Source organism: Pteropus alecto, unplaced genomic scaffold (assembly GCF_000325575.1).
Source record: "Pteropus alecto unplaced genomic scaffold, ASM32557v1 scaffold3, whole genome shotgun sequence".
Lineage (NCBI taxonomy): Eukaryota > Metazoa > Chordata > Mammalia > Chiroptera > Pteropodidae > Pteropus > Pteropus alecto.
In genome coordinates, this window is record NW_006442484.1 from 47,281,369 (window position 1) to 47,302,827 (window position 21,459).

At 34.7% G+C, this 21,459-nt stretch overlaps 2 protein-coding genes across 2 annotated transcripts in view; one reads left to right on the forward strand and one right to left on the reverse strand.

The window, feature by feature from the left end:
* The window catches only part of PDE11A (phosphodiesterase 11A), a 315,606-nt gene that overhangs the window by 266,436 nt on the left and 27,711 nt on the right, over nucleotides 1-21,459 (reverse strand). Inside the window, exon 2 of the mRNA XM_006921237.1 lies at nucleotides 9,183-9,341. Within this exon, the coding sequence (XP_006921299.1) occupies nucleotides 9,183-9,341 (159 nt within the window). The remainder of the gene's footprint in view (nucleotides 1-9,182; nucleotides 9,342-21,459) is intronic.
* Nucleotides 11,464-13,902, forward strand: LOC107196337 (glycine cleavage system H protein, mitochondrial-like). The gene is given in 3 exon segments (XM_015596434.1): nucleotides 11,464-11,498; nucleotides 13,426-13,775; nucleotides 13,778-13,902. Coding segments are annotated over 3 exon segments (510 nt in total).

Consider the following 21,459-nt stretch of genomic DNA (forward strand, 5'->3'; position numbering starts at 1 on the left):
TGCCACGAGGATATGGGGAGGTGGAGATGATGCCCAGCTCTGCCACATACAAGTTAAGTAATTCAGACACATTCTTAAAATCTCTCACATTCCCTTTTCCCATCCATAAAATGAGAATAATAATGACCCACAAAATTGCTGGGGATTAAATGAGATAATGTATGCAAAGTACCTATTGCAGAGTAGGTACTTAATAAATGGTTTCTGTTATTTTCTCATTTAAAGAAAAAAACAAACACTGAGAGATACTACATACTCTTTTGATGTCCATAAGTTGCTTCAAATTCTTTAGCAAAGATTATGTGAAATTACGTGTGCACGTGAAGCGGGGTAGTTTTAATATGCCATAGAGGAGCAGGCAGTTGCCCTATCAAGAATTTACCCTCCTGGAGTAATCAGAAAGCCCTACTCCTAACGTGCTTATTACAATTGCTGCAGAAATCTTTAACAGCCATCAATAGTGAGGGGCTTTGCCAATGTTAGAAACAGACTTTCACTGGTGAAATTATCAGTCTATGAAATTAATCAGCACAGTGATATTAAATATGGGGTGTAATTACTGAAATCAGTGGTATTTGAGATATGTGTATTAGCAATAACATTCTAGAGATATGCTTTCAAACCTTGTATTAATAAGGTAAATCTAGCAAGTTCCAAACTTGTACCCTTAGGGATGGACCCTAAGGCTGCCCAATCCTGCCATGGGGTCGACAGATTATGGTTGCCTGATTTCCACAAGAGCAATGAGATTCTGCATCTTAAATATTGTGAGGGGTGTTTAGAACATCTAAAACAAAGAAAACTTAGACTTCATAAAGCTTAGTGAACTGAGTGTCTGAACTATTTGACCCAAATTCCCAATAAATTTTTGTTTAAATATATGTCTTTATATGCAGCAGAATTCAGTCTGAGATCCACTTTCTTTGAAACCAAATAGCAAAGTTATAGGAAAGTAGTCAATTCCCTTCTACTTCAAACTACTTCAAACTTTTTGACAGCTATTATGTACATAAGAGCTATTATGAACAACCTAGTAGTTGTGTGTTATCAAATTGGCTTAGGTCAGTTTGCATCATGCTAGTCTTTTTTCTAGTTAAAAAAAATTAACTTATACCGATGGTTAATTAATTCCTTGTGGAATGCATGCACACACAGAATAAATCAAAAAAGTAGAAATAAAGTGAAATCAGAAATTTAAAAGAATGTAATTTTTAAAAACTATATTCAAGCTGGTAAGGATTCAGTGAGTTGATATACTGCTATTGACATAAAGTAATATGATTTTCTGGAGAGAAAATGGGTGAACTTTATCAAGAGCCTTAAAAATAAATGTTCCATCAATAAGCACATGAAAAAATGCTCAACATCATTAGCCATCAGGATAAGACATTGTGGTTTAACAAAACCACAGTGAAAAACCACTTCATATCTACCGGGATGATTATAATCAAAAAGACAGATAATTGGCAAGGATGTGGAGAAATTGGAACACTCATGCATTGCTAATAGAAATATAAAATAGGCCAGCCATTTTGGAAAACAGTCTGTCAGTTCCTCAAAAGGTTAAAACTTAGAGTTACCATATGACTCAGCAATTCCACTCCTTGGTATATATTCAAGAAAATGAATAAATATGTTCACACAAAAGCTTATATGTGAATGTTCATAGCAACATTATTCATAATAGTCAAAAAGTAAAAAAAAAAAAAAAAACACGAAATGTTCATCAACAGATGAATGGATAAACAAAATGTAGTATATCCATACAGTGAAATACTATTTGGCCACAAAAAGAAATGAAGTGATACTGATACATGCTGCAATGTGGATGAATCTTGAAAACATTATGCTAACTAGAAAAGGCCAGTCATAAAGGACCACATATTGCATGATACCGTTTATATGAATTTTCCATAGGCAAATCCATAGAGACAGGAAACAGACTGGTAGACTGAGAGAGTTGAGGGCAAATAGAGAGTTACTGCTAATAGGTATGGGGTTTAGTTTGTGGTAATGAACATGTTTTAAAATTGAGCGTGGTGATGGTTATACACCTCTACAAATCTAATAAAGACCACTGAATTGCATACTTTAAATGGGTGAATTGTATGGTATGTAAATTTTATCTCAGTAAGGCTATTATAAAAAACTATTGTTCAAACTCCTTGACCCAGTAATCCTAAGCATAAGTTTGAATCATTGGAAATTACCAATATTTTTGACCTATAAAATAAGAGTTTAATATAGCTGACCTAAGATGTGGTCCAATATTTATTTATAAAAAGTTCATTAATTGTAATTTTATTATAACATGATTTTGGAAACAACCTAAAAGCTGAGGAATAAAATGATTAAATAAACTATTGCATAATTACATGGTAAAGTATAATGCAAACATATACATTGCATAGTTGAAGAATTGTTTGAAGCATGATAAAATACCATGTGTACTACATGATGCGAATTTGGAAATATATCTTTATTTATAGGTAAAAATAAATAAATATAAGGAAATATACCAAAAATATTAACAGTATTATCTCTAAAATTAGGGTTATTGGTGATTTTAGGTTTTCCTTTTCTTGTACTTTGCAAATTTTCTATAATAAGCCTGTATTACTTTTATAATAAGGGAATAATCTGATCATAAAAGGAAAGGAAAATAAATCAAGAAAGACAGAGCTGCCCAATTCAAAGACAGCCAAATATACTCAGAATTCTACTAAATTTCACTTTTAATCAAAAAAGACTTAGATTTGTCTTCAAATTTTCAATTGAAGCATTTCAGCATTCTAAAGTAAAAAGAAACAACCCTGCTATTTTATTCAGACACATAACACTAAACTAATTATTCAAAGAAGATAGTTCTCCATCTTAATTTGAAATCTCCAGTAAACAAGAATCCACAACTCCCTGTTCTAGTTCTTTAATAATAATTCCTTCTGCCAACAAGTGCTTATTTATTGCTAATCTGTGATTGCAGATTATTCTCCAAGCTCTGTATAAATCAGAGATAGTTTATAAGACAGTTTTTTGTCATTTTGCACTTTTAGATGTGGCTTTACTAAAAGGTCAACTATTAAAAACCATGGATGTACTGGTCAGACGCTAACCTTTTCCACCCCGATGCTCCAGAGTCCTGTCTGTGCAGCACCATATAAATACAGCCTGGATTTCTTAACTTCCCTGGTTCAGGTGATGGTAAATTGATATTGTAGTTACAGCTTGATACTAATGAGATGATACAGCACAAAGATATTAGAGGTAAACATAATAAAAAGACAACACTTTCTTGCATTTCAAGTTTAGTGGTTAAGGAGAAATATTCCCTGAAGTTTAAGCTGAGTTCTGACAGTTACTGTGTTGGTAATAGTTTTCTCATAAATCTTGCCTGTTTCTGAATCTCTTGGCCAGCTATAGTCCAGTGAACACATAGAACATGAACAAATGGGTCTCTGAAGCTCTTGTAGTTTCACAGTGATTATATGGGACCTGTAATACCTGTTAAAAGGCAACTAGTGCAGTGAGGAGACAGTTTAAGTGTAGATAAAGTGTTGGAATTAACAAATTACGAGATTCGATCCGAATTTTTCCAAGACTGAAATCTTATTGATCAAATGTAACTTATAATCGTGAGCCATCTGCCAGGACTTTTAAAACCTTTTTGCTAAACACTGATTATTAATTATAATTTTATTGCAACACGATTTGAAAAATCGAATTGGAATATATGCAGAAAAGGGGAAAAAATGAGATGAGAACACAAAGGCCACTTCTTATAATTAGTTAATTCACTGATCGTTTAGTATTTGAATACCCAAAAGACAATGGAGTATTAATAGAAAACACATAAACTTGCCAAGTAGAGTTGTAATACCACCAACCATGTATAAAACAATTTTAAAAAACTACTTGAAAAGTACCTTTGTGTAGAAACTGACTCTTCATAAGATGAGAGATGAAACCTCTCCGTTTTTGCTCTCATTTTGCTGATTTTATTAAACTATTAAAGTGACTAGTTGTTTAGGTATTGGCAATTATGGCAAAACTAGAGCTTAAAGCCATGTCCAAAGGCTTTAAAAAAAAAAATCAATCCTATGCCAGTCAAATTCCATACAAGCCACACATCTGTGAGAGCACTGAGTTTTCTGGGACCACCAATATGTCACCTCTATCAGTATGATGAATTCAACATCCATGCTCCTCACTGAAGTGAATTTTAATACCTTTTGCAGCCTTGACATCTCACCAGGATCCTAAACATTAGCCTTTGCACAATCAGAAACAGCTTAAAAATGTAAGGCCAAGCGCTTATGAAATCCTCTCCATTATCTGGCTGTGAGCCTAAGGCCTCTTGCAAATAACAAAACTCCAGCTTCTGCTCATTAGATCATCCGTGCACCATCCTCAATACCAATTGGCGGGGCAGCATCACCCATAACAAGTTCCTGGAATGTGGCCAGTCCCAAGGCAGCCAAGCTCAGTTGGCTGCATCCCAGCTCTGCGGGGTGTCTGAACATGTTGGCACAAAGGAGAGGAGCAGGGCGGCTGAACACTCTGAATAATGAGCTGGAGAGAAGTGACCACAGGCTAAAGAAACCCTATAGAGATTAGCCAAAAAACAACTTCAAGGCACAGCTGCTTATATGTCGGCTGTTGGAAAGTAACTGCAATAGACATATTCTTCATGCAACACCACACTAAGAAATGGCTCCTTGGGGCCTAGGTATAGGTAACCTGGTAAGGGTGGATAAAAGCCTGTGCTCATTTCCATATACCAGGTTTCATCTGGAGTGCCCATATATCTTGACAGATCACAAATATTTGCTCCCGTCCAGGTCTCATAATTTTATTCTGCAAAAGAATATTCCCCTTACTCAGGAATAACTAAGTGATAAATTATTTGGATGTCATAACACCTAAATCAGCTAGTTTATACATATCACTGAAAAAGAGGAACATTTGCTAGAAACTCATGAAGTGAACCAGAAAATTCTAATCATCTCTTCTGTATTATCTGCCTTTATGTGTACTTCCAACGTGAATTACCAAACTAGTCATTTGTCAATACGCAACTTAAATTATTAATAAGTGCATGTGTTAGGCAATATTTCACACAAAATTCCAACCACTGCTGATTAAATTATTGTTAGTTATGCAAGAACTTTGAAGAGCATAATGATTTTAATGTCATTAAAAGGGAAGTTTTTAGGCAGAAGTTGGATGACCTTCTGTCAGGTAAAGATTCCTGCACTGGATGAGAACAGGGTTGATGGGAAATGGACCTGATGACCTTCCCAGGCTCTTCCATTAACGGTTACATGTAGAGCACAGCCACTGAAATGTAGGTGTAGAATTTTCAAGAAACACAATATGAATACATAAATAGCCCAGAAATGAATATACCATATTTAATTTTTAATTTATCTCAGGCAAATAATTTACTGAGTCTCATATTGCAAAATGTCTTTTGCATACATAACACAGCTGATAGTCTCCAGAAGTTGACATTTTAAAATATCAGGACATACAAATTATATTATGCTAAATATGCAATAAATCCACCACTACCCATATGAACAATGACATAGCAGTTATGTGTATAAAGTAAAATAGATGGTGAGATTTCGTGAAGCTCATTTAATGACAATTAGTGCTACCCTAAGCACTTCACATCTATTGTCTATTTTACTCCACACAACAACCTTATTGTGGAAGTTCTGCAGTAAAGGGGGATTGAGCAACTTGCTCAAGGTCACTCAGCTAATAAATAGCAGGGCAAAGACCTGAACCTGCCCTGAAGGCTATGTGATCTGCCCCCTTACCTAACACTAACACTAAGCACCAGGTTTAGTGTTTCTTGTTTCCTTACGTGTAGGTAACACTGAAACTTCTACTGCTGGAGTTTATACTGGTGTATGTGGGTGGAGGTTGTCTGAAGCCAGCCTGGCAGACTAAAGAAAACTAATTTGATTTTAAAATGTGAATTGAACAAAGTTGGCAGCTCTCTGCAAACAGAGGTATATGCATGCTGCTACCATTGTAAATGGGTTCAATATTTCTGAAAGCTATTTGATAACTTGGAATGAGAGCTCTAAAACGTTTCTTGTCCTTTGACTCAGTAATTTCAGTCTTTTGGAATATACCCCAAGGAAATAACACAAAAGAAAAAGGTAATTTGTTCAAGATGTTCATTCAGGGCTATTTGTATTAATGAAAAACTGGAAACAACCCAAATTTCCAATAATAGGACAGTGACTAAGCAAACCAGGCTATGTAGAAAAAGAAGAAAACTTTATAATCCCTAAAAATGGCAATGTAGACTACATCATATGTGCACATATATGTAAGAAATAACTTTACATTCAAAAGTAGAATACAAATTAGTAGATGCATAATCTACAACCAAGTAAAACAGTATGTGCACTAACAATCACACAAGAGAATTGTGAATTTATAAAAAAAGTATATCCCTCATTTCATTGTTGAAACTCCAACAGTGGAACTGTTGTGCTTAATAAAAACTTATGAACTTAAATAATACAGAGGTAATATCTTTAACTGAGTCTTGACTGTATCTCACATGTAATAATGTGCTGTCAATAAAAGATAAGCTTTTATGAGGACTTACTATGCGTTAGGCACTCTTCTAAATCCTTTCCCTGTATTCTCTCATTGAATCCCCGTAGAGCCTTATGAGATAAGTATTATTATTATCATGTCTCTTCTAAGAGGAGGAAATTGGAGCAGAGAGAAGCTAAGTAACTTGTGCAAGGTGACACATGCTATAGCAGAGATGGAATTTCAACTCACGTAGACTCCTATATGGCCAGTATGCAGCTATTATGCCACAATGTCTTCTCTTATTTGGAAGAAGTATCTAGATCTTGCTCTTTCTGTTATCATTTCTAGATCTTTTGTGCTTTTCTTCTTCACAATTCCTGTTTGGTTTACAATATATAAAATCCTTGCAGGAAAGAACAATAACCAAATACAAATGTGGAGATAAAATACTCTCCATCCAGTGTCATCTGCACGAACACAATCAACTGCCCTCACCAGTACGTCTTCTTCTAAGAAGTAAGATCAGAGTAGGGTTTTTAAATCAGGAAAGGGAATTGTAAAGGTTAGGAAATAAAATGTTACTTTGAGAACACAGGATAACTGCAAAGGAGAAAAATATAATATTTGGAGCAAAGAAATACTCAAATGAAATTGAATCTAAGAAATAAGTTGCCTAGGGATAAATAACAAAAATAGAACATTTACAACCCTTTGGGAAATGTTAGTTTTAAAACAAAAATTTATGCTTTATAATTGTTTAGTTGCTCATATTTTGTAAAGTACTTTTATTTATGATCTTATTTAATTCTCTTTCTGTAGAATGGTGGGTAGTGTAGTTAACAGATGAAGAAACTGAGAGTCAGAAATTAAATGGCTCACCCAAAGCAGGCTGCTTGTCCCTAACCAAGTAGGAACTCAGTCCCGGGCTTTGTTCTCAGCAAAGTTAAACATTGATGTTGTTCAAGAGAGTTACAAAGCCCTGTGCAAACCACCCCTTTAAATCATTCAGACCTCATGAAGCCCTAGCTCATAAGTATAAATCCCCTGAGAAAAGTCCAGAAAATAAATCTAACATAAATGGAATCAGCGATTAGAATTAAATATATAATGGGATCATATTAAATGAAGGAGGCAGAGCAAAGGTAGGAGGACTATCTGTTTATAAACTAAATGTTTGAGAGATGTCATGGGCATGTAGTTGGAAGGACACAAAACTCAAATTCTTCTATCTAAATCTTTATAAGAGGCACATTATTATAGGACTCTGTCATCTTTGGTACAAAATGCACAAAATAAAATTTTGCTTTATCTCTACATTCCATGGAAACATTTGCATAGTAAATGAGGAGGGCTCGTATTTTATACATTACTAAACTCCTCGCCTTCTCACCTGACCCAGTCTTATGAAGACCTACGCTTTCTCCATAGATCAGATCAAATAACGTCTCTTCCGAGAAGCCTCTTCAAGTTCTTCAGCTGAGATTAACCCTCCCTTTCCTAGGCACCCATCATGTCCTAGAACTTCTTGTTGCTGATCTTGCCTTCTGCCTTGTGCAGTTCCAGGACAGGATAACATGTTTGGGTTTATATTTGTGCTTCCAATGACCCCAACATACATGCCTTACACGTTGTCATTGTTTATTGAATTGGTAAGAAAGTGGCTGAGGTCCTGTCATACTCTAAGTGCTTATAAAGCTTTTCTGGGATTTGAGCTATTCGAATTTAACTATAGAAATTACCTCAATAAGAGACTCTCTTCACTTAAAAATCTTGTTTCCTTATAATCAAATTTATATTGACCTTCTGTACCAGACACTTGCATTAATTTAATGCATTAGATTAGTAATTAGCACTGGCAAATAGCAAACTCACATCCAGAAGGGTAATATAAAGTGTTTTTTTTAATCAAATAGGATTATGGCAGTCATCAAATTTAAACAAACTAACTTGAAATTTGCTTTTACCACAAATCTTATAACTATTCCACCAGATTCTATTAACTCTAAAGGTAAAAGCTTCAAAGCCGTACTTTCAGCTTTTTGAAGAGTTTCTCTTTTAATAGGAGCTGATGAATAAACTACTGGTGAAAGAACTTAAAATTTCAGAGCAAAAAGTATATCACTTCTACCAAGGTCAACTGCTTTTTATTAGCAATTTAGAATAACAATTAAATAACATTCATTTTATTGAGATTTTTATGTAAGAACTGAGAAAACAATTATTTGTAGTAGTTAGGAAAATACAAGAGAAGGTGCTGATTTTCTGAAACACAGTAATCTTCCTATCTCTCTATTTCCCTTGGGCCAAGTATGGTGGTGGTGTGATCGTCAATTAAAAAGCTTACTTATAAGGAAGATAAAGACCTGGGAAGAATAAGAATACTATTGAGGCTTGTAATGAAAAGCAATCTAAGAAAAAGATAAAATAACTATTTCAATTATACCACATTCTATGAACTATCAAAAACTCCCATCACATTTTGTATGACATGAGAAAAAAGCTCTTTGATTCATGAATGGCCTAATCCAACAGCTATTCACATAATTTCTGTCTTTTTAAAGAAGAGCAATCAATGATCAAGAAGGACAGTGTAAGTCACAAAAGGCATGAAATCTTACTTTTTCGTCATCTTCAGTAAATGGAGCACCCTCAGGAATCTTATTTATCGCTTGTGCCACACCGATAATCTCACCATCGCTGCTTCGGATAGGCATGCACAACAGCGATTTTGTCTTGTAACCAGTTAGCTTGTCAATTTCATCATTGAATCTTCGATCCTAAAAATAAGACAGAGGGCATTTACTTCATGTTCATTGTCAGGGAGAAGGAGAGAGAAGTGTACTTCTGTGTTTGATACTTTATCACTGGGAACTTTATCCCATGGATTTTTAATGAAAATAACAGATTTGATTTCATGTTGTCTTCGCCAAAGGAATACAAATGCAAATAAATCACAACCACAATTGTTGGCCATGGTAAATAAAAAGAGAAACTTTAAACCTGATTACAACAATATATCAAAATTGGGGAAAGGGCAACTGTTTTCAATGGAACTCCACACTGTGCTATTTATTGAAATATATTGTTTTATATAAACAACTGGCTATGAAGTATCATATAAAATACATAATAATATATTATTAAGCTCTATGAAAAAATATGGAAAAGCACTTCTTTACTTCTGATCAAATGCACTTATAAAAAAAAGAACCTACGAGCCCATGGTAATACTTTTAAAATGCTCAAAAAAATGTATAGCGGGAAGGGAAGATATAAAAGGCTTCTTTATAGAACGTCAGCTACAAAACGTAGAAAGAATGATAAAATTATGTAATTTCTATTTTGTAACTACCAATATAATAATAGATACAAGCAAGGATCATTAATAGACGCTAATACCACCGGGCTGGTGAAAAGTTATTGTTAAACAGGACATTAACAGTCTCAAAGTGACACCCCCAAAGATTCCTTATTAAATTCAAAGAGAAAAGATGTCTTTATTATAAAGAGTTTTGGTGGACATCACCTTAAACAAGTAATCAAACTTACATCATCATTAATGAGACAAATAAGATCATGTATCTCCTGACATGCTGTAATGAGGACACATCACCAAGAAAATTAAGAAAAATACAGATTATTGGTCATTCTATCAGAAGCCTGACCCAGACTCTTCAAAAATGTCAATACCATGAAAAACAAACCAAAAAATTTAATAAAAATAAAATGAAGCCATGGGAGCTGTGCTGGTTTAAAGAAGACTTAAGAGACTTAAATTCTAAATAAAATGTGATCCTCCATTGGAAATTGTTATGAAATTTTGGGGGGGACAATTAGAGAAAGTTGAACATGGACAGTATGTTAGGTAATATCAATGTATCAACATAAACTTTCCTGACTATGATAATGGTATTACAATTATGTAAAAGAATGTTCTTATTCTTAGGACATACATGCTAGAGTATTTTGAGATGAAATGTCATATCTTCAACTTACTTTCAAATTATAAGGGAAGGAAGGAAGGAAGGAAGGAAGGAAGGAAGGAAGGAAGGAAGGAAGGAAGGAAGGAAGGAAGGAAGGAAGGGTTAGGCTGAGGAAAGACTGGCTCCTGAAAGGGTAACAAGGTCTAAAAATATTCCAAGGAAGGTGATAAAATGGATTCAGGTTCACTGTTTCAAGCCAGGGGCTAAAGTGAGGCTTCTCCCAATGTTCTAGACACCCCCTTGTTAAAAGAGACTTAAAAAACAAAAACAAAGCACTACTGTCTACCACCATCTAGAGCTATCAGTTTTATCTGACTTAGGGCCTAGAGAGGCTATGGACAAGACTCAAGACGAAACGCTGCTGTCCTTCTGACAAAGTTTGTGGTATCCCCAATTTCACAAGGCCAGGAGCCCTTAAAGTCTATAATAAAGCCTGCTTGTCTGGAGATCTACAGAGGCCACCTATACCCTTAGTCAAGGAAGAGAGAGCCCTGACGGAACGAGGGAAATCAAAACCCAAACAAAACCAAATCTCCTGCTCAAAATGAGCCTACAACCAAATTTTCAGAAAAACACTAATTTGTATTAGTTTTTTTAAAAATTCACTGAGGAACCATTATATGTCAGGCTATATAGGCTAGGATACAGCAGAAAGCAAAAGAGGATTCATTCCTGTCATCATGGAACTTGAAATCTAGCAGGTGAGGCAGACGACATATAAATGTATAATCATACATTGTGGTCATATTGAGGAAAAGAACAGGTGTCATGAGAGAGACTTAATGGGAGGGACCTATTTTTATGGGAATCAAGGAAAGTCTCTCTGAAAACAGGACAAATAATCTGTGACTTGAATCATGAGTAAGAACTGGCCAGTCAAAGACTGGTAGAAAGAACTTTCCAGGAAGCTGGAATAATGCACATGAAGGTCCTGAAGCAGGAAAAAACTCAGTAAGCTCCAAAACCTCAAAGGTCAGTGTGGCAAGGACATAGGTAGTTAAAGGGAGAACAGGAGGGGGAGGCATGGGCCGGACGGTGCCATGTCTTATAGGCCCGGAAAAGGGTTATATTAACCCTAAATGCAATGAAAAAAGTCATTGAAGATCTTGAAGCTAGCTGCATGATTCATTACCTAGCTCTTCGCATTCTCTGGTCACCTTATTAGTTAACTTGTTCTCTCTCAACTAGTATATAAGATTGAAGACAGCAGAGGTTTTGTTTCTCTTGTTTACTGCTTCATACAGGCATATACTGTAGATGCTCTGTACTATTTCTTTGAGTAATAGGTTTTTTTCTTTAAGATTGTACTGCAATTATACAAAATGCAAAACAAAAGCTGAAAAGGCCCTAAGGTACCACATTTTACTCCTTAGCATATATTTAGAGACCCTATTTCAACTGTACAGAAAAGAGATACACAAATTTTACTGCAACATCAGTCAAGAAAAGAAAAAATTGAAAACCATTTGAATGTTGGTCAGTAGAAAAATAAATCATGATCTCATTTTGAGAGCATACTACACAATTTAAATGAATAAACTAAAGCTACTTGTATTAATGCAAACAAGTATCAAAAACATGTTAAATAAAACAAACAAGCTTCAATCTGATACCCTCTATATAATACTACCAATATTTAAAGACGATGTTAAGTATTATATATGGATTCAAATATGTAGCAAAAGTATAAAACATTCATGGGAATAATAAGCTCTAAATTTATATGAGTGGTTACCTCTGGGGAGGAAGAGAGAAAATGGTATCAGAGAGAGGTAGAGAGGACGCTTGAACTCTAACAACAAAGTTTTCCTTCTCTAAAAAAACCCTGTGAAGCAAATATAGTACAATGTTAAGATTTTATAAACTCTGATGGCCTGTTCTTATCTAAATGTTTGAAATATTTAACAATAAAAATTTTAAGACCATTTTTTTTTAAATTGATAACTTCACAAAGGATGATACAGGATTGGAATAGGGAAATCCAGTTAGGATATTTCAGTGATCCAAGTAAAACGAGAGGATGGTCTGGGTAATGGAGATAAGTAGACAAATATGTTGGAAGTTGGGTCTACAGTACTTCCTGATGGATGATTGATTGGGAATAAGGGACTAGAGAAAGAAGAATGAATCTCAGGTTTTAATTGGAGATACTGCATAGATAGAAGTGCCATTTACTGGAATGGGGAGATTGAGATGAAGGTGAAAGTCTACGTAAAAAATAAAGTCAAGAAGGTTGATAAATCAGTTTATTAGACAAGGTAAGGTGCATCCTGTGACTGAAATCAATGGTATGCCACCCTGGCTGCAAGTGAGAATTAACTAAGAAGATCTTGAAAATACCAGTGCTTGGGCTCCACTCCGCCCCAGATTGAATCAATTAATATTAGGCATTGGTATTTTTTAAATGCTCATAGGTGATTCTCATATGTGAACAATTTTTGTAAAGAGTTTAGTCACTAGTGAGATCAATAAAATTTATTGATAGGTTAAGACTTACATTGGGAAGAAACAAGGAGAGTGGCACAAACTCTGGTGGTTGCATATCAGTGGTGTGAACCGCGTGGGATGGACCTGAAAATCCACTCTGGAGTTCGCATGGCCTGTCTGCTCTTACCTTGTGATGGTCTGCACCTCTAGAGAAGGGTCTCATCCACCAAAGACCAATTCTGAGTAGAACCACCACCAAGTCTGTGGGGTATTCTTTACCAAAATATCCAAAGCCACATGAGAACTGAACAATTCAGCATGACCAGAGGGCACAAAAATGTTATAAACCCAAACCACCATCTCTCCAGCTCTCTACAGTCACCCGATAAACTTAGAACTCGGGGAGAAAAAATATTTTTGTTGATATATGTGATAAGTGTTAATATTCCAGTTTAAAAACTGAGAAGAGGGCCGAGGCCTGTAGCCTGCACGTCAGCTCAGCGCCCAACGCGCTCTGGGGTCTGAGGGCGGGTGCTGACCAGACGCTGCGCACTGGCCCCAATCTGCTCTCGGTATGTAAATTCACAGAGAAACATAAATGGATAACAACAGAAAATGGTATTGGAACAGTGAGAATCAGCAATTTTGCACAGGAAGCTTTGGGAGATGTTGTTTACTACAGTTTGCCTGAAGTTGGGACAAAATTGAACAATTTCGAAAATGTGAAAGCTGCTGGTGAACTCTATGCTCCTCTATCAGGAGAAGAAACTGAAATTAATGAAATCCTTGTAGAAAACCCAGGACTGTCAATGAAGCTTGTTATGAAGATGGTTGGCTGATCAAGATGACACTGAGTAACCCTTCAGAACTAGATGAACTGATGCGTGAAGAAGCATATGAGAAATACATAAAATCTATTGAAGAATGAAAATGGAACCTCCTTAAATAAAGTAGTATGAAATAACTTAATCTAGCATAGTTGTCTTAAATTAGTGGTGGATAGAAGATTTAAAATAGCCACAATAGCAATACCAATAGAAAAAGAAACTACAACAATGCTACTGGAAGAAAATATCCCTTAACTTTCTAATGATTACAGATAAACACAACAAGCAACACAAAAGAAGCTAGGCTACAGTTATAATATTCAGAATTCCTGAAATTATTTGTGGCAAAATCTAGTTATAAAAATTATGTAAGTCAAGGATAACCTTGTTATCTTAAGTCTCATATAATACTGTAACTTGCTTACATCCATTTCTGGATTTGGGTCAAAATACTTAATGACCTTTCCATTTGGAAATAACTGGCAGTGGAAAAAAGTTGTTGTTTGTTGTTATAGGATCAGATGATGAACAATACTGTCTTCGTTTTGTATTATACTGCATTTGCCGGTGCTATTTTTATACAATGAATCAACAGCCTTGCAGGAAAACAAAGTTTAATAATAAAACACTCAACTTCAAAAAACAAAACAAAACTGAGATTTATTTCATTAAGTCTTAGTGGTTTTTTTTTTTTAATGCATCTTAAAAAATGCTTTGTCTATGTCCTTATTCCACTACTTATGGGATAATTCTCACAAATTAACTCAAAACTTGATATAATCTATCTAAAGTGAGGTCTGAAGAGCTGATATAACTGTATACTTTCCTAATGTGTATTAATCTCTAGGTTAATTTTCCAATTTTAAAAAATGAAAAAAGCTGAGCCCAAAATGGAGGTATAAATTAATTGTAGGAGATGAAGAAAAATAGGGAAATAATTAGATGAAGATACATATTAATCTGACGTTATAGAGGGAATGAAAGTTTTAAAACAAAAGATAGCAAAAAATAGATTTCACTAGCCAAGATTTCACCACAAATGGGGTTAATAGTAGGGAAACTCAAGGCATTGTGGAACACACAGCTGAGGGGCCACATCTAGTCTAAGGTCAGAAAAAGACTTCCGAAAGTGAAATGTTTAAACCGACATCCAAAGAATAGGTGTCCCGAGAAGAGGGAAGAATATTCAAAACTGGCAATAGAAAGCTGGTGAATTTGAGGAACTGAAAGAAGATAAAGATGATTCTCAAGGGAAGAGTCAGAGATGTGACAGGAACAATCAGCTGAAGGCCGAAGAAGGGATGCCTAATGACCAGGTTGAGAATTGTAAATTTATCGTAGAGGAAGAGGAGTCACTGGAGGGTTTTAAGAAGGTGAGTGGGAGTGATATGACCAATTCCTCATTTTAGAAAAACCACTCTGACTTTGGAAGCAAAAGATCCAAGTGAGAGAAAAACCATCTCTGAACTAAAGTAGTGGTTAATGGTGGTCAGGGTGGTGGAAAATGGGCTGAGATAAAAGATATTTAGGAGGCAGAATCAATAGGACTTGCTGATTAATTTGATGAAAGGTTTTTTTAATGTTAGAGAAATAAAAAATGACCCATATATCTGGTGAAGGTACCTGGGTGAGTGGTGGAGTGATCACTGAGTGAGGAACACAGGGAGGAACAGATTCTGACTGGAGAATATAAGCTCCATTGTGGACTTTTGGAGGTTTAGTTAACTATGGGCCATCCACATGGTAGTACTGCTGCTAAAGTGGTTTGAGATATATGAATAAATTAATGTTATATAAATATATATTTTTTTAATTTCAGGAAAGGAACTTGGAATGGAAATTAGAGACTGTTTAGGTAAGGATGAGGGACTCTGCTCAATAACCTTTAATCTGAGGTGTTCAGGAGTTTACCACACTCACCAGCAAAGCTTCATAGAAGGCCAGGTAAGGAGGAAAGAGGACCAGGAAGAAGGTACAAACACTGAGCCTATTTATTGCTGAAAATGAAAACTTGAATAGAAAACTAACAAATGCCTCTAGGTTTACAATGAAATAGCACATGGAGAATGGTGTCCAATTTTTATTTGTCCCCCTTAGGACAAAAGAACAAAAAATGATCTACAACAGAAGAGATTTCTAATAAATTAAAGTAAAGGCTTCTTTAATAAGGTGATTAAAATCTGGAATGAGTGTCTTATGATTGTGGTAGACTCCTCTTGCTTCAAGCATTTTTATGTCATAATATTTTCCTATCTCAGATATTTTAAGTGTAGCTGCTCTTGAAAAGTGCAGCGATCTTCTCAGTACCTTTTGTGCAGACGTGTTTTTTCCATGTGACACTCAGCTATGATGTTTAATATTTAAAAAGACAAAGTCATAAGGCCAAAAGCAAGTTTTGCTCTTTAGCAATGGAACTGTGCCTGCTACATAGAGAACAGTAATTGCATGCATTTCTAACCCAGGAACTTGCACTTGCAGCCTATTCTGCAAGTTCCTGAGATGAATGTGATGCCACAGAGCACACCCAGAAAAATGGGTCCCACCCACAACGTCCATTAAGGCTGTAGAAAGAACAAACTGTAGGAAGAACTGCAGTCTGAGCTTTTGGATCCTTGAGAAAAGAGCTATGTTCACTGCACTCAACAATCCCAGGCAGCACCCAAGAGACATATTTTAGAGGCACATAAGAAGACTCAGAGTGAAAGGAAATCCATCCTTTCTTCTTTTCACTTTCTCAGAGAAGTCACTCAAGGCTCCCCAAGACAGGAGCCAGAGCCACAATCTAATCCAGGTCTCATACTCAGCAAGGATGGGTCACATAAGATCTCTTTTATCTCCTCTGTGTTCAAGGCTTCTCTCCCCAACATTTTATAGTAAAGATTTTCCAGTGCTTATGATTAAGCCAAGAATTAGTCTTGAGCATCATTTAACCTATGACTGATTGTTTTAACCACAGTCTCAACTTTACTTGGGTCCTTCATAACTGAGATGATTAAACTTTTCAGGTCTGAGAACGTCCACCGGATGGTAATTACGTTTTTAGAACATAAGGATGAGGAAACATCTAAATGCAGAAAGCCCCTATTAATGCACAAAATGTTTAATAAATTTTTTAAAATGTATTTATTTAAATTAGTTTCAAGTATACAGTACATTGGTTAGACATCTATATAGTTCATAACGATCCCCCCAATTGCTCCCTCCCTCCCTTGGCCCTCCACCTAGCCATCATATTAATGCTAACTGCATTCCCTATGCTGTGCTCCCCATCCCCGTGACCAACTATCAACTACTAATTTGTACTTCTTTACCCCTTCACTCCATTCTCCCAATCCCCCACTCTCCTCCCCTCTGTCCGTCCCCAAATTGTCCACTATAGTTGTGAGTCTGTTTTTGACTAGTTTGTTCTTTTTGTTCCTTAGATTCTGCATATAAGTTAAATCAGATGATAATTATCTTTCTTTGTCTGACTTATTTCACTCTGCATAATAACCTCTAGGTCCATCCATGTCATTGCAATATTTGAGTCATTGTGTCTATAAGTTATAGAGGAAAGATGATACAAAATACCTGTATATAGATTGTATTTCTTCCATCTACAGTCACTGCTAGGTATTCATAGGAATAGAACAGTGGTTGGCAACCCTTCCTAACACTGGATCACTGACAAGCTTTAGGTAACTACTGATACCTTAGCTCCACCCTGATGGATTAAATCATAATCGGTAGAAGGAGAGGCTGTGCAGGAAAATCCAGGGCCTATAGGGGTTCGAAAGGAACAGATTGTAAACCACTGCTTTAGAGCTTTATGACAAGTTTGTTAGCTTTTGTTTTGTTTTGTTTTGTTTTCCATCCACTTACCCCAAAGGCCTAATGTACTGGGCCTGTATACCTTCACTAGCACCCTACAAGCCCACCCCTGCAAAGGAAGATTTGGAGACCAAGTTCAGTCCACATTTCCTCTACATCCTCTTCCAAATGGCTTATGGAGTTGCAATGTTGAGAAGCTAATGGAAATATAAAATATAAAGTTAATATGCCACTGAAACTTTAACTGATAGATTGCCAAACCGTCTGAAGCTTAAAAGAAAATTGTTTTTATTGGTACATCAATTAATAACATTCGTTTAGTTCCAATTCATGAAAGCATCTTCTTATATTTATGATTTATCACAAACATCCCCTATTTTCCAGAAAATGCTTGGAAGGTTAGGCTCCTAAATTTTTGGATTAGTCTTTAATGATTTCAAATGTACTAGTCTGATTTTCTCCATACAAAGAAGGATAACTAATTGTTCTGAATTGATGGAAGGCTTGAGATTATATTACATAAAAACAAAGACATAGCATATGGCTAATGCTTTGGGCCTCCTACTTTAATACTTGCTGAGAAAAAAATGCAAAATTATCATTGTTGTTCTTAATATGTAGTCACAGAATGTCATTGCTCTACATTAAACAAAAATCTTGTCTCTCTAAATTCTTTCACGAAATATTTGCAGAGCTTTGAATAGCACAAAATATTCCTCAATAAAAGGTATGCTTTTGAAACTTCACTCTTTTACAGGCCTGAGGTAGTGTGGCAGGCAGTGGAGCAGTTTGTTAATACGTACAGGTTAGTTCTATTTGGTAACTGTTCAATGGGCACACATACATTTAAGTTTTCCAAACCTAATTAGTGGTTAACAGACACCATAAAAGAATTTAATAAGAAGTTTCAAAACAGCCATTGTTATTACCAAGTTGCTTGGGCGATGATCTATCCTTTAGTTTTGTTGCTAAAGTAAACTTGGCTTGCTGATCTTATTTCTTTATTCTTCCTTTCTTAGTTGGCATTTTTCTTTGGTCCTGTCTTATTATTGGCAACATGACTATAATTTTTTATCTTTCTTATGATAAATACAAATACATTACAAAGGAAAAAGACACAGAAAGATGGACGAACAGCAGCAGGAGTTGAAACCAAAGTTGCAGGTGAGGACAAAAGAAAATGATGAATTCTTAAACTTCTTTAATAGATAGCACAGATATCTATGACAGCTATATTGTAAGTGGAGTTAAAATGCAACTCAGCTCCATGCTCTATAAGCTTTATTGTGTGTAATTAAAATATCCGAGAAAAGGCCTGTACATGAAGAGAGGTCTATGGGAAGAGTCAGGTAGCCAGAGACACTTTTCTTCCATCACAGTGGAGCCATCTAAGAACTGCAGTGAATCAGGGAGGCAAGGCTGTGTGTGGATCCAGTAAGGCGAATATGGGCAAGGGATGGTCAGCATGTTGTTGAGGTTCAGGTGTCAGTCAGGAACAAGGGAATACAGAGAAAGCCAAGGTCAAGACAGTGATGTACATAAAGCCAGGTCTAGGTCAGTTGTACGGATGTAACAGTAACACATCAGAGACTTAGTCTCATCCATTTGTTAAAACCTAACAAGGGCCACCTCCAATAGAAAGCCTTTTGTACTCTCTCCACTGTGGACATTTGAGACGAACTGAAAAGTGGTCCCAAAATGTAACTGATTTGTAAGTAGCTTTATCAATCAGGTTCGAACCTTTCTCACATTATGGCATATATCTAAAAATCATAATTTCTAGTTTCATAGTGTACATATTATATTTTAATTACATATTTTATTTAGGTTTTATTGTTATATGAGGCAGTTACTGTTTCTGTTTGACAAAAGTTTACTGTTAAAAAGTAATTTTAAAGTTTTCTTTAAATATTCTAAAACATTTGAAAATACATTTTAAAATGAAATGTGTTCTTAGAAATATTTTAAATCATTTTTTTCTTTTGAGAACATGATGATAAAAACACAGCTATTATCTGATATTTAAAAAAACCTCAAAGCTACAATAATTAAAACAGTAAGACACTATTCTAAAAATGGAAAAATTGATGAAAGAGAATAGAAAGCCACATATATATGTATATGTATGCATGTATATATGTGTGTGATTAAATGTATTTAGCTAATCATAAGAGTAGCATTTCAAATCAGTCAGAAATTATGGATTATTCAATTAGTTATATATTTAGAAAAAATAAGATTATCTTACATTATATATCAACATTAATTTCAAGCAGAATAAGGAGTTAAATATATCTCATCTCTTGATGAATTGCAAAAGTAGAAGAGAAAATCTACTCAAACCCTGCCAACCACATTCGTTATTTTAACATGAAATATTAGGAGGAAAAAAATTTGAATATTAATTATAATAGTCAATATTATGAGTGCATATATCCCACATATTAACAAATGAATCCTAAATTTGTCCTCGGAAAAGTCAATGGCCTTATATTCAAATGTTGGCCTGCTTTTCCACCACAGCTTTACCCAAAACAGCCAAGAAATGTAAGATTAATTCCATTTCTTTTATTTGTTCTATTTCAGTTAAGATTCTTATTTGAAGTAAATGGTCAAAAGTTTTCAGGAGAAGAATGAATAATGATATTATAAACAACAAAATAAATCATTTACTTTACTTGAAAATTATATTAAAATGTTTTTGTTATTTAAAAAGTTAAATGTCAAAAATGAAATAATAAAAAATTGAAAGAAATATAATTAAACATTTCTGATCCCACGAGGAGAAAGTCCTTCAACACATAAGACCAAAGGAAATAAGCATAAAGGAAAAGACTGATAGATTTGACTAATAAAAATTTAAAATTTCAGTACCTCAAAAATATAAACACAATTAAAAGTAAAATAACATTGAAAAATACTTTAAACACATATGGCTAATAAAGTGTTAAATCCTTAACATAAAGAATTCTTACAAATCAATGAGAAAAAATGTGCAATTAATTGGAATAAGAAATTAACAAAAGAAAAATAATTTTGGTAGGAAAAAATATGTAAAAACTGTCAAATTGGAACAGATAGGTTTTTTTTCTATAAAATTGGCAAAGATTAAAAATTTAAGATGTCAAAATACCTAGCATTATTGAAAGTTTTTGTGAAAAGTCTACTTTTATACATTGCTGGTGAGAATACAAATTAGTGCAATATATATGGAAAACAATTTGGCAATAAGTAACACAAATCTTTAACATTTTCATACTTGTCAAGACAGTAATTTTATTTCCAAGAATTTATAAGGAAAAATTGAAAAATACCTAAATATTCAACAGGAAATTGATTATAGTATAGTGTAGTCACACTACCACTAAAGAAGTGTTATAGATTATTATCATACATTTTATAAGGGATTTTATTAGACATGAGAAAATGACATGAAGAAAAATATTTAGAAAGCAGTGTTAATTAGTATAGTTACCTCGAGGTGATGGTATTACATATCAAGAACAGGACTATAGCTTCAAAAGTACCCTCCAAAAAGAAGTTGTTATATTATTGGATTGCCAATAGAATAGAGAGGCAAGATTTATAAAATGACAACTGTCAGGATGAAGGTAAGTCAATTTTCACAAATAATATAAATATGTGAAAAATAGATACCATAGCACTCCATATTTTTAGCAGAATATAGCAGTAGTCTAAATGACCCTGTTATTTTTTTAAAGAGTATCGTCGTCCTGACTATAAAACTTTTCACCATAAAAATTAAGTCCAATTGAACTGCTACAGAGAATGCTAAAGAAATTTGATATTTTCAGAAAATCAAAGAGAACAAAAAAGAAAAAGATTGC